The 12,563-nt window shown below is 39.8% G+C and overlaps 2 protein-coding genes across 3 annotated transcripts in view; one reads left to right on the top strand and one right to left on the bottom strand.

Annotated features, from left to right (window-relative positions):
- The first annotated feature begins 692 nt into the window (after positions 1-692).
- LOC137405925 (uncharacterized) lies at positions 693-4,566 on the top strand. Its single transcript, XM_068092394.1, has 3 exons — positions 693-823; positions 2,527-2,700; positions 4,170-4,566. The coding sequence occupies exons 1-3, from the start codon at positions 766-768 to the stop codon at positions 4,388-4,390; spliced, it is 453 nt and encodes a 150-aa protein (XP_067948495.1). The 5' UTR covers positions 693-765; the 3' UTR covers positions 4,391-4,566.
- A 144-nt stretch (positions 4,567-4,710) lies between these two features.
- Positions 4,711-12,563, bottom strand: part of LOC137405923 (spectrin alpha chain-like) — a 67,491-nt gene continuing 59,638 nt past the window's right edge. For both annotated transcript variants that reach the window (XM_068092392.1, XM_068092393.1), the window contains 11 exons: positions 11,839-11,962; positions 11,466-11,724; positions 10,470-10,683; positions 10,072-10,261; positions 9,689-9,820; positions 9,350-9,456; positions 8,490-8,693; positions 8,186-8,341; positions 7,151-7,283; positions 6,330-6,494; positions 4,711-5,192 (listed from right to left, as the gene is read on the bottom strand). In XM_068092392.1, coding sequence (XP_067948493.1) covers positions 5,064-5,192; positions 6,330-6,494; positions 7,151-7,283; positions 8,186-8,341; positions 8,490-8,693; positions 9,350-9,456; positions 9,689-9,820; positions 10,072-10,261; positions 10,470-10,683; positions 11,466-11,724; positions 11,839-11,962 — 1,813 coding nt within the window. In that variant the 3' untranslated portion in view covers positions 4,711-5,063. The remainder of the gene's footprint in view (positions 5,193-6,329; positions 6,495-7,150; positions 7,284-8,185; positions 8,342-8,489; positions 8,694-9,349; positions 9,457-9,688; positions 9,821-10,071; positions 10,262-10,469; positions 10,684-11,465; positions 11,725-11,838; positions 11,963-12,563) is intronic.

The raw sequence follows: 12,563 nt of genomic DNA, 5'->3' as shown, positions 1-12,563 counted from the left end.
AGCTTTTCAAATCCCTTCATTTGCAGAATTATTTATATCAGGCCTGATATTAGTCTTATCAAATACACAGATCAACTGGCACTGTCAAATCAACTGCTGTAGGCCCTACTTGTCAATTAATTTCCAGAGTTTCTCCTTGTGTGCCAATTCCTTTAACACTTGAGCTCGGCAGGCCTTCATTGCACTAGCAGCAATTATTGAATTAGCTCTACGTGTATATACGTACATATTGATTGCAGTATTGTTAATGTAAACAATCCTTCAACTATTCCCTGTCGCAGCACAGTTATTAACAACACTACAATGTAAAAACCTATTGAAATCCTGATACATACAACTTATCAGTACTAATAGACCGATTTCTCTAATAAATAATACCACAATAAGTTCTGATCATAATGAGCAGTGGTAAGAGTCGCACCGTGTCTTCACACCATAAAAGCATGTGGATATTGGAACTGTTACGCAAGCCAAACATGAAACTAAATCCTAGTAGTTTGAAATTCTGGAGATAATTAGATTAGATTTAGCAAATTAAGTCTATAGAGCAGAACTAATGGTGTCTAAAGCTAGTTAAGGCCATGTCAGGGACCTATGAAAGGTATCAATTATTGTGAAAGGAAAGCTCGTGATGTAAATTCAATCAATAGCCATGCTTACAAGCAGGAGTCTCACCGTTGGCTGCGCTATCAGTTACGCCTGACAGCGACCAGCCAGCTAAAGCTCACTCGGAGTTAAGCATTAAACTGACGGAAGCAAGTAAATATGTGGGCAGAGCGACAGCAGCTATTACTGTGGATATTTATGACAGAATATCTCATCGGTGAGTTTTTGGTTCAAATGACATTCATGCAGCTTGTACAACGCCGCTGAGAATTAATATTAAACTATTTTAGTTCCCAGCTTCTGCAAAATCTTTTGCCCGGAGGGTGTCTGAAAGCTCAAAAGTGAGTAAGAGTTAAGAGTGCCTGGAAGTTTGCTGACGAGGATACTGAGAATGCGCGTACACTTATAAAATTTTCATTTCTGAAGTCGGAAGCTTCTAAAATGTGGCTAGTTTGGTGAGTGCCTGGTCTGAGTCAATCGCAACAAATATAAAGTCAAGGAAGATCTGATGGACTCGAAGCTCTGGCATGGCTGCTAGAGCAATTTGCTGCTAGCTCTATAATTATGCATGATGCAATGTTATGATATAGAAGACTGAATGGTGCTTCCTCTAACATGTTGAAGGTTGACACGCCTAAATAGTCCTGAGCATCCATTCATGGATAAGGTTATGCGATGGCCAATAATGTCTTTACCTTATCCAATGCTCTATATATAATAGTTTACAGCCATATTTGAGTTCTTGTCAACATTTCTCAACTATTGTGTGCTCTAGTTCACATTGCTAATTGAAGTAAGAGAGACGATTTTATCATAATGTAATTTATGGTATGTGCTGTTAATTAATAGCACATGTTTTAGAAAAAATCATAAGTGTTGAATTATATTCATCACTTAAGTATTGTTTACTCAGGGATTATTATTGTATTATATTATTACTATTGCGACCATTGCTAACTCAGACCTAGTTTACAGAGCTAGATAAGTGTAATCTTCCATCAGATGCCACTGTCAGCAGAGCTCAAAGTTCAATGACATCCCATTGCGCTTCCTCAGCTTAGTCTATTCTAGTAGGTAGTAGCAAGAACTAGCAGAATGGCTAGTAGGTAGTAGCAAGAACTAGCAGTATGACTTCATGTAATACTAACAGAGAGTGTTCATCAGCCTCCCTCATTCTAATAAACGGTCCTAAGTTACTGGTGATGCAGGATTCTGTGAGGCACAGATGGCCTCAAAAAGAAACTATTAAATTGATTATGAACTCAATCTTTTGGTCAATTCTACCTCAACAATGAGATGGAGATGATCACTGACTCAGCTCATAAATGAAGTCCCATTATGCTATATTTTACTGTTCTGTGCCCCGCTATTGGAGATAGAATTGATACTGCCTCAAGATTATTCCATGGAGCCTTTTTATAAATATTCACTATAATAAGAGTTGTGTCTGTCTGTCTAAAGCCAAGCATAATGATTAAGAAAAAGATGCAATGGCACAGGAATTTAAATCAAATATTTGTCTTTGCAGCCAGACACACTACCAACTGTACCACTCGACCACTATCATGCCGCATCATAGAATAATTGTGCACATAGTTATTATACATGATGATCTCTCACTAGTTATAGTAATTAAAAGGGAGTTAAAAATTAATACTGATGCCACAATTGTAATTGTGGTGCTAAGTTCATAATTTAAATGATTAGTATACATAAAATAGATTTAAATAAGATAATTCTTGTTATCATGGCACACACCAAAAGCGAATGAATCCTGCATGTTTACAAGCTCACAAAAGCCATTAGAGTAAGGCCAGACATTGACACAACGGTCTTCTTAACTGTGTAAACATTTTAATCTCATAATTGTTTAAATAAATTGAGTCTTCTGTTTAGATTAGTGACTTGTATTAATTGAAGGTCATAGCATGGGTACCAAATGCTATGTATGTGGACACAACTCTTCGGTGGCAGAAAAATGTTTGGACGAATATCCAGTAGGCATTCGGGAGGAAGACAAACAGGACTGCAGTAAAAGCAAAGAGGAAGGATGCATAAAATCTAAGTTTATTGACGTTGAACAGAATCAAATTGGTAAGCTCGAAACAGTAATATTTGTGGTACATTTCACTCAAGCTCATTATACTAGGTAGGTTATGTCTGCTGGTCTACATGGTAGGTCAGTGTTAGGAGACATCACATGCACTATTACCACAATTTCACTATAATCTTGATACTTGTGATAAAATTATTTTTATATTCCATAAGACTTTCTATCATAAATTTAGATTGCTAACTGCAATAGTACTCTGATCATATTATAGTTCTGGGTTCGCTTGTGCTTACAAAACTTAATACTAACTTGCATAAACGGTTTAGAGCCAACATAGTAAACAAACAAGCAGTGATGTAGCCATATACATGTAGCACCAATCTCGTGCTATCGCTATGATAGTTGATGTGGAAGTTCTGGGAACAAACACATCGATAATAAGAGACTACATTTGTTTGGTGTACATCCTTATGTTGTATCAATTTACAAGATATCATATATTCTTCATAGCTGTTTGTTTTATGGAATTAGCACTACTAAGTAATAACCTTTATGACCTTCCGCTTCTTTATGTAACCTAGCAAGTAGTTAGTTCTACGAAATTTGTACATTTTTTGTTTTTTATTACTTTATTGGCAATAATTCCATTTTAAACAGAATCACAAAGAAGAACAACAGTCAATCAAATAAAATAAATAGATTGACATATAGTGTTTCAAATATATTTCTCAGTTAAGAGAGTGGATATTAGGTAGAGAATTGTCAAAGGAGCTAACATATTTTCAAGACAATTATTAGAGTTGTGCAATTTGTTCATATCATGCAAGTTAAAATGAGTTGAAAACCATCAACTATCACGTGGAAAACGAAAAAACCATGAAAGATCTTGAATCATATAATTGACATTTAATAAATATTTAGCATGCCGAAAGATGTAGACTTACAACTAATCGGAATGCTATTTTTTGCAACAAAAATAAATCATTGCGACATATCTTAGAGCTAGATTAAAATATGTGTCATAAAAATACAACTCTGCTGCAACAATCATACCGTGCACTTGTCTAAATTAATAACACTGTTTACCTAGTGAAGTTACCTTCTGTCACAAGGCCTTCAGATCAGTTTTAGTGTCCAATTCCTTTCACTATAATATTTGATGGCTTTTAATTAAATTGACCAGCTGAAGGTGAAAACAAACTTGTAAATTGTGAGTTGGCCAAAATTACACTTGCAATGCCTCCAATTATTCAGGTTTCATAAAGTCTAACACACCTACTTCTCATCCTCTGCAAAAACATAGTAGCAGTGACCTGTATGAAGAACGACACGCAGCGGTTACATACCAGTTTGCTCCAGTGTTATTTAAATACTTTGAGAGAAATAGGATATGACCTCCATGCTAACAGTCCCTCATTAGTTTTGCTAGCACGCTGAACTCACTTCTACCTACTTACCTGAGTGCATACATCTATCTTATTAACTAATCATGTACATGTTATTCATACAGTTACGAGAGGCTGTGCCCCAGAGGTTGGCATGACACACATTGAGAATGACTGTAAGACGACTGAGGTGGCTGAGAATCACGTGTTCTTTTGCCATTGCTCCGGGGACTACTGCAACAACTCTACAAGGAATTCCGCTAACTGGCTACTCACTCTACTTTCAATACCCGTGTGTTTCCTTGGCAAGCACCTGCTGCGACCGCGCTGTCTAGTAAGATTGTAAATCTGGTCTGCAGCCCAAGCTACTTTAACTTTTCTGAAAATAGCTGCTAAAACCTTTCGTTCAAATTTTTTACCAGTTATATAAAATATGTGCGAATTCAATCATGCTTGGCTCGATAATGCAAGTTTCTTTGATGAAGTTCTTGAACATTAGATAATGCAGCATTTAATGTATATCCAAGAATATATTGAGTGTAACCATATAGTGCTGTGTGATTTACTAGTCGATAGTAGCATGATTTGCAACCTGCAATCGAGGTGTGTGAAAAATCCTTTCACTCAACAGTAAAATTTGCTCCCATTCAGTAACTGGCGAACATGACAAAGCTGGTATATTTATTGGAGCATAGCAAAAGACTGACTAAAGGAAAGTAAAATAAACTAGCAAGGGCTAACTAGAATTGTACGACAACAAAGGAACAAAGGCTACAACGTAACAGAGTAACTGGCTGTCCAAACGATGTTCGCATCTTGTCCACTGAATTTTGTCGAATGATTTGAAATCATGACTACAGCCAGACATATTAGTATCTATAAAAAGGACTATTGATTACGCGTAACTTCACAATGTGAGAGTAAAGCGGACAGCGAAACTAGCTAATTTTGTAGCAGGTGCTGACTACTTGGATAGGTTAAAAGGATAGATAACCGAGTCACTCCTATATGAAATGCTCTTATTGGTTGAAAAGCGTTTGCACAAACTCTTCATAACCATAGGCATCCTTGATGACATTCCCAGTCTTAGGGTCAGAATAGAGCTTCATACGAGCCATGCATAAATCACCCTGCTCCTTGCTCAGATTCTGCAAAAGGAAGAGAGGTGCCTGTTGGACCAAATACTTACACTAACAACAGACTGAGTAAAGATGGTGAGTTTGTCTTAGCTAATATCAATCAGTGGACAAAAGATTGCGTGTAGATAAGCTGCCATCTCTGTGGCAGCAATAACAACAGCAATACCATTATACTTATTGAGTCTAGTAGCTTGTATACATGCAAATAATTCTTAGAGATAATAGGAGGTAGAAAAGGCATTCTAGGATGTGTGGCCAGGCGAGGTGTCGTTTGCGTGTGTGAGTGCAACTAGAACTGTTTATTTTTGATGAAGCAGCTTATACAAAAGCCCTCATGGATGCTTAGGAATTCCTACACGTAAGGTACTGCGATCATAGCCCACACACGTGGCATCTGGATTTCAATGTTGAAAAAATCCTGTAATTTTTCTTCAATTGGGTACACAATGATATGCAGCAACTGAGAGTCATGTGAGATCCATGGACAGAGATGCATCAGAGAAAGGTGTAGCCCAAAAACCTTTACAAATGTTCTCATGTTTGTAGAATATGAGAATCAGACGCGTGCAAGTGCAGTGTTTATAGCAATCACAATTGGTGTATGCTAAAACTGTTTTAATCGGATGCATTTGTGAGGAGTTGATAGAGTAATAACAGTGTCGATAGCATATCACTAATAGTGGCGTGTGAAGATAACTCTGGCATGTAGAGGACAACTCCACGCTTATGAACACATCCAGGACTAAACAAATGCTTATCTCGTATCCTATTCTGCAATAGATATTTCTCGATGTTTCGCTACATGCACCCCCTATGGTATGCGGAGGGAATTTGAGAGCGTCCTAACAGGTATCCTTTTTTAGAAAACACAAAAATTCTTTGAAAAACCAAGTGCAGCACATGGAAAAAGTTTTGCAAAAACTTGGCTGATTACGCAATCACAACTCTATTGTTTCCGAGAGACAATTGTTTTAGTGTAAATACTAAACTATCACAACAATATTGTTCCTATTAAAATGGAAGTTCACCTTAGGTAGATTCATTCAACTGGTATAGGAACAGGAAAGACAAACAGAGAATGCTAGATAGCATCATGCATGTATGTAGAAAGCTGAATTAAAAACAAGTTCAAATATAGTAGCTTACGGAATAAATCTCAGAGGAGGTAATATAAGGCTTCTCTCCGCCATGTGTGAGCGCTTTGAAGGCCTGGATGAGATCACTGATCGACTGAATGTTCTCTGTCTCACGTGATATCATGAAGGCCATGTACTCCTGTAGTGAGACGAGTCCGTCCATATTTGGATCGACCTGCAACAGCCAACAAAATCCTAGCACAGATCCAACAAGCACAATCTAACTAGGGAACTACGAGTCAGGTTATCTAAACTCGACTAACTGCTGTAACAGAAAGTAACATATAACATCTACCAATAAAGTGAAAAACCTGCCAGAGAAACTGAAAGAAAATACTCATGATTGCAGAGTTTATTGCGATGTCATTTTGAGCAAAGGTGGAGTAGAGGAGAGAGTGACTACGGACTACTGACTAGTGACTATGGACTACTGACCTGTGACTATGGACTACAGACTACTGACTAGTGAGTACGGATAAGAACAAACTAGCAAACAAAAGGAATAGGCAAGTACAGCGTAAACTAAGCTCAACTGTGAGCCGGTCTAAAATGTTCCGTAACCTATTTGTATCACTGGTATTGCTTGGTATGCTTGCTTTGTCTCCCTACTTCAAGATGGTGTATAAAATGAATTGAAAAAAGGGTGATAAAATATACAATGTAAAAAAACAAGCTTTCGATATAATGCTATCTTTCAAGTAAAACACAGGCATTATAAAATAATTAATAGCAATAGTGTTCGAGTACTTTTAAGCCATGGAATTGTATAGACAAGAAGGGCTAGTTTAACAGAGTATCGTCTGCTAATAGAGAACCTGTACTAATGCATACCATGTCAAGTATGGCCTGAAATTCAGGGTCAGACTCCCCTTCGTTCACCATAGGCAGGTCATAGCCGAGTGCTCTAAGACATGACTTGAACTCTCCATGGTCGAGCTTACCAGACTTGTCCTTGTCAAAGTGCCTGTAAACAGTCAGCGATACTTGCGAGCTAGACTCTGATTTCAACTATCATCTCTACTCTCTCTCCTTCAATCTCTCCTACCTAAACTACCATCTCTACTCTCTCTCCTGCAATCTCTCCGACCTAAACTACCATACCTCCCCTCTCTCCTTCAATCTCTCCTACCTAAACTACCATCTCTACTCTCTCTCCTTCAATCTCTCCTACCTAAACTACCTTCTCTACTCTCTTTCCTTCAATCTCTCCTACCTAAACTACCATACCTCCTCTCTCTTCTTTAATCTCTCCTACCTAAACTACCATCTCTACTCTCTCTCCTGCAATCTCTCCTACCTAAACTACCATCTCTACTCTCTCTCCTTCAATCTCTCCTACCTAAACTACCTTCTCTACTCTCTCTCCTTCAATCTCTCCTACCTAAACTACCATACCTCCTCTCTCTTCTTTAATCTCTCCTACCTAAACTACCTTCTCTACTCTCTCTCCTGCAATCTCTCCTACCTAAACTACCATCTCTACTCTCTTTCCTTCAATCTCTCCTACCTAAACTACCATCTCTACTCTCTTTCCTTCAATCTCTCCTACCTAAACTACCATACCTCCTCTCTCTTCTTTAATCTCTCCTACCTAAACTACCTTCTCTACTCTCTCTCCTGCAATCTCTCCTACCTAAACCACAATATTCTCTCCCTCAAGCCTCACCAACCTTTCAAGCCTACAACATATGATATACAACCACCTCTACTCCCTTTACTTCAAATTATCCTACATTAACTACCATCTCTCTTTCAACTGTCACCAACTGTCACCTCAGCCCGTGATATATGACACACGACCAGCTTTACTCACTTTCAACTGTCACCTGAGCCCGTGATATATGACACACGACCAGCTTTACTCACTTAAACATCATACTAAACTCTCGAAGAGCATCTTCTGTTACTCCAGACTGATTCTTCGCTTGGATCTGCTGTTCAATGTTGTGCTGCATCCTCATTACCTGGTGATCGAGTTGGTCCCATTGCTGTGCGAGACCCACTGTAGAATGCTCAGTGTATCTAAACACACATTTCATACAATGTTATATTCCCTTGACAGGTTTGATAAGACAAAAATTCAGTGTGCTTGTTTTGACTGAGCACAGCTGAGAAATACTAGTGTCTTTAGCATGATAATCATGGTAATTCTACGCGCAGCTGACTTCACCTGTTATCAAGGATCAGTTTCTCCTCCATCACCCCACCGATCTCCTCAATGGCCTTGAGCTGGCTCTTCTGAGCGCGTACCTCAATCGACTTATCCTTGGTTGCCTCAAGTTGCTCCTCTAGCGAGCCACTCACCTCCATCATCTCCACCCTTGTGCTGTAGAGCCAACTGTGGAATGTGTTGGCCGTCTGTGCAAAGTGCTTCCTGCAGAATGAACATACACATGTACAGGCACAGTGTAAGAACATATATTACGTAGAAGCGAGTAAACCAAGTGAACCAGTGGACCAGACATTACAAACCATTATGAAACAGCATAGAGACATATAGAGGAAATTTATATATAGAGACATATAGAGGCCATTTATATAGAGAGACATATAAAGGATGCATAACAGAGGCATAGAGAAGGGATGCAACAGAGAGAGAGAGAGAGAGAGATGCAATGGAGAGAGAGAGATGCAGCGGAGAGAAAGATGCAGCGGAGAGAGAGAGAGATGCAGCGGAGAGAGAGATGCAGCGGAGAGAGAGATGCAGCGGAGAGAGAGATGTAGCGGAGAGAGAGATGCAGCGGAGAGAGATGCAGCGGAGAGAGAGAGATGTAGCGGAGAGAGAGATGCAGCGGAGAGAGAGAGATGCAGCGGAGAGAGAGAGATGCAGCGGAGAGAGAGATGCAGCGGAGAGAGAGAGATGCAGCGGAGAGAGAGAGATGCAGCGGAGAGAGAGAGATGCAGCGGAGGGAGAGAGATGCAACGGAGAGAGAGAGAGATGCAGCGGAGAGAGAGAGATGTAGTGGAGAGAGAGAGAGATGTAGCAGAAAAAGATGTGGCGATGGAACACGATACGGCATATGAGAATACCTGAGCTCATCATTTTCCTCTTGTCTAACATGCTCCTGCTGGAGGTCTGCATCTCTTTCAAGAATTATTGTGTCAAGTTGCTTCCATGTATCCTCCAGACACTCCATCTGCAGAACCACATTAAATCTATTAGCACACCAACCAGCATTACTGAGGGCTAATTTTGATGCAAACTATATCCAACTGCCCGATTGCAGAAATACTGTGAAAACCTTTGAAGAACTCACTGATGTTTTTCCTAGTGCTTTCTTAAAAAACTCTCGTGACGATAAACCGAGTGAACAGACAACGATCGCGAACAGATCGTAGGCCAGTACAAAAAAATTAACAAGAGCTCACCGTGTACCAGGTGTAAGGATTTGGGCCAATGTTAAAACTCTTGATTCTCTTGTCCAAGACAGTGAGCTGCTCAAAATCTGCTTCCGCTGTCGAAAGGTTGGCCTTGAACTGTTCTTGAGCCTCTTGCAGCGCCTAAATACATTTGAAAGGACAGTTTCAGCTCTTTTAAAATCTGCAGCTCTTCTACATGGGAACATGATACCACCATGAAAACTTACACCCCATCAAATTGCTAGCAATTAATTTCGAGATTTACGTATCATTCGTAATCATTCCATGAAAAGTGGTGATCAGTGTCGGCTATAAGAATTACAACCTGCATTGGAATGACACTGCACTATAGGACTTCAAATGATTTAGGGATAAGTGAGGCAAAAGCCAACCTTGATCTCCTCTAATGAATTGCAACGAACAGGGTCCGTCAAGTCCTCCTCAGCATTCTCAAACCACGAGTTAAATGCCGATGCTTTTTTTGCGAAGGTCAGATAGAGGTCCTCAATCTGGCGATACTGGAATTGCAGCTTTAGCAAAGATGCCTTTCGTTCCTCCGAATTGTTCAGCAGCAGTTGCCATCTGTGGAGGCAAAAAACAGACAGAGTTATTAAAGCACTTTACATGAGAATACATGGCGCTGGTCCTTTCGAGAGTTTACACAAATCAATCAATCCTCTGGCCAATATAAGAGAACTAACCATCAGACAAGACACAAATGCTCATATCAACAGGCAGCCTAAACTACGACTGCCAATGAACAGGTACTTGATTAGATTAGGTTGCATACCGGTCCTTGACATCCGAGTAGCGTTTGAGGATTGTCTCTGTTTGCTCATGCTTGGATGATACCAACTGATCTTTCAGTACCGTGATAGCCTGGATACCCTCTTTGTCAAATGCAGTGAGACCAGCATCAAATGTCTCCTGCTTACTGAGCATGGTGAGAACTGTCGAAAGGTCTCTTCCATAGTCTTCGGGCTTTACTTGTGCCTCCTTGTCAGCTGTGAATTGGTAAACAAGTGTAAGTAGATAATTGTAGGAATAAAAGTGGGTGACTGGATAGTAGATACAGGATGATAAACAGGTGTAAGTAGGTATTTGTAGGAATAAAAGAGGGTGACTGGATAGTAGATACAGGTTGATAAACAGGTGTAAGTAGGTATTTGTAGGAATAAAAGTGGGTGACTGGATAGTCGATACAGGTTGATAAACAAGTGTAAGTAGGTATTTGTAGGAATAAAAGTGGGTGACTGAATAGTAGATACAGGTCGGCAAACAAGTAGCTAGTACCAAGATTCATCACTACTGCAAATGATTTTTAATTTTGTTATTATGAAACACCTGAAACATGTTAACAATACCACACAAAATCCGCAATTAGCTGCACTAGAAATATGACAACTATTTTTAGGATTTTGCTATATACGCTGAAAAGAAATAATATGTGGGCTACAATGAAAATGCGAAAGTAAAGCTTGACCCCACAGCAGCAAAAACTGCTAATCCAAAATTGAAAATAAAATGATTAAAATGGAAAATTAAAAAAACCTATGAAAAATCGAATATAACTCCTGTGTCCTTCCTATTATAAGATTAAACGTTCATTACTACTTCACACAATACTTAAAAGGTTACTGTGAACATGGAAGGCGGCTGTTTACATGACATGGGCTGCCACGAAAAAGGAAACGGACAGCTGCGAGAGAAGTGAGTGGCAGTGGTGACAAAAGCAGATAGTGCCCGAGTTTGAAATGGATCTGGGTGAGCATGGAAAAAAACATACCTATCCAGCTGTCTACCACATCACACTTCCACATGAACTGGAGGAAGGCGGAATGATCCGTTAACTTGGCCCTTCTCTGCTCAGCCTGGCTGCCTAACATTTCCAGCTTTTCTTTAAGAACTCCGCAGCGAGAGGCTATCTCATCGCTGTACATATTCTCAGCAACTATCAGACTCTCTCCTTCATTTTCTATCTCCATGCATCTTGCATTGTGGTGCTGAAGGTCGGCTTCAAATACCTCATGTTTCTTCAATAAGCCCTAAAAACATTGTATAACTTCATCTTTAGTAAGTGACGATAAGAGACCTTCATCTTTAGTAGGTGACAATAAGAGCGTGCAAGGAAGAATGAACATAATAAAGGTTATGCTGACCTGTACAACAGATAGAAGGTTGCCATAATCGCTAGCCGAAAGCAAGTGCTCTTTTTCCTGAATCCAAGTTTCTTCTTCGTCAACACCGGCATTAAATTGCCTGAAAGCGAGAGCCTGTTCCAACCTGTCAACAAGCCAGCAGTTTAACACCAGCTTTACCTTGCCATTATGCTAATAATGCCAACCTAGCACCAAACCAGCTATCTCTCACAAGAAACAACCCAGCTTTAGAGGGATGGCAATAGATTCAACACGAGCTTTAGAGGGATGGCAATAGATTCAACACGAGCTTTAGAGGGATGGCAATAGATTCAACACCAGCTTTAGAGTGATGGCAATAGACTCAACACGAGCTTTAGAGGGATGGCAATAGATTCAACACGAGCTTTAGAGGGATGGCAATAGATTCAACACCAGCTTTAGAGGGATGGCAATAGATTCAACACGAGCTTTAGAGGGATGGCAATAGATTCAACACGAGCTTTAGAGTGATGGCAATAGATTCAACACCAGCTTTAGAGCGATGGCAATAGATTCAACACCAGCTTTAGAGCGATGGCAATAGATTCAACACGAGCTTTAGAGCGATGGCAATAGATTCAACACGAGCTTTAGAGGGATGGCAATAGATTCAACACGAGCTTTAGAGTGATGGCAATAGATTCAACACCAGCTTTAGAGGGATGGCAATAGATTCAACACGAGCTTTAGAGGGATGGCAATAG

Source organism: Watersipora subatra, chromosome 10 (assembly GCF_963576615.1).
Source record: "Watersipora subatra chromosome 10, tzWatSuba1.1, whole genome shotgun sequence".
Classification (NCBI taxonomy): domain Eukaryota; kingdom Metazoa; phylum Bryozoa; class Gymnolaemata; order Cheilostomatida; family Watersiporidae; genus Watersipora; species Watersipora subatra.
The sequence above is the reverse complement of the archived record's forward strand: the minus strand, read 5'-3'. Positions and strand labels throughout refer to the sequence as shown.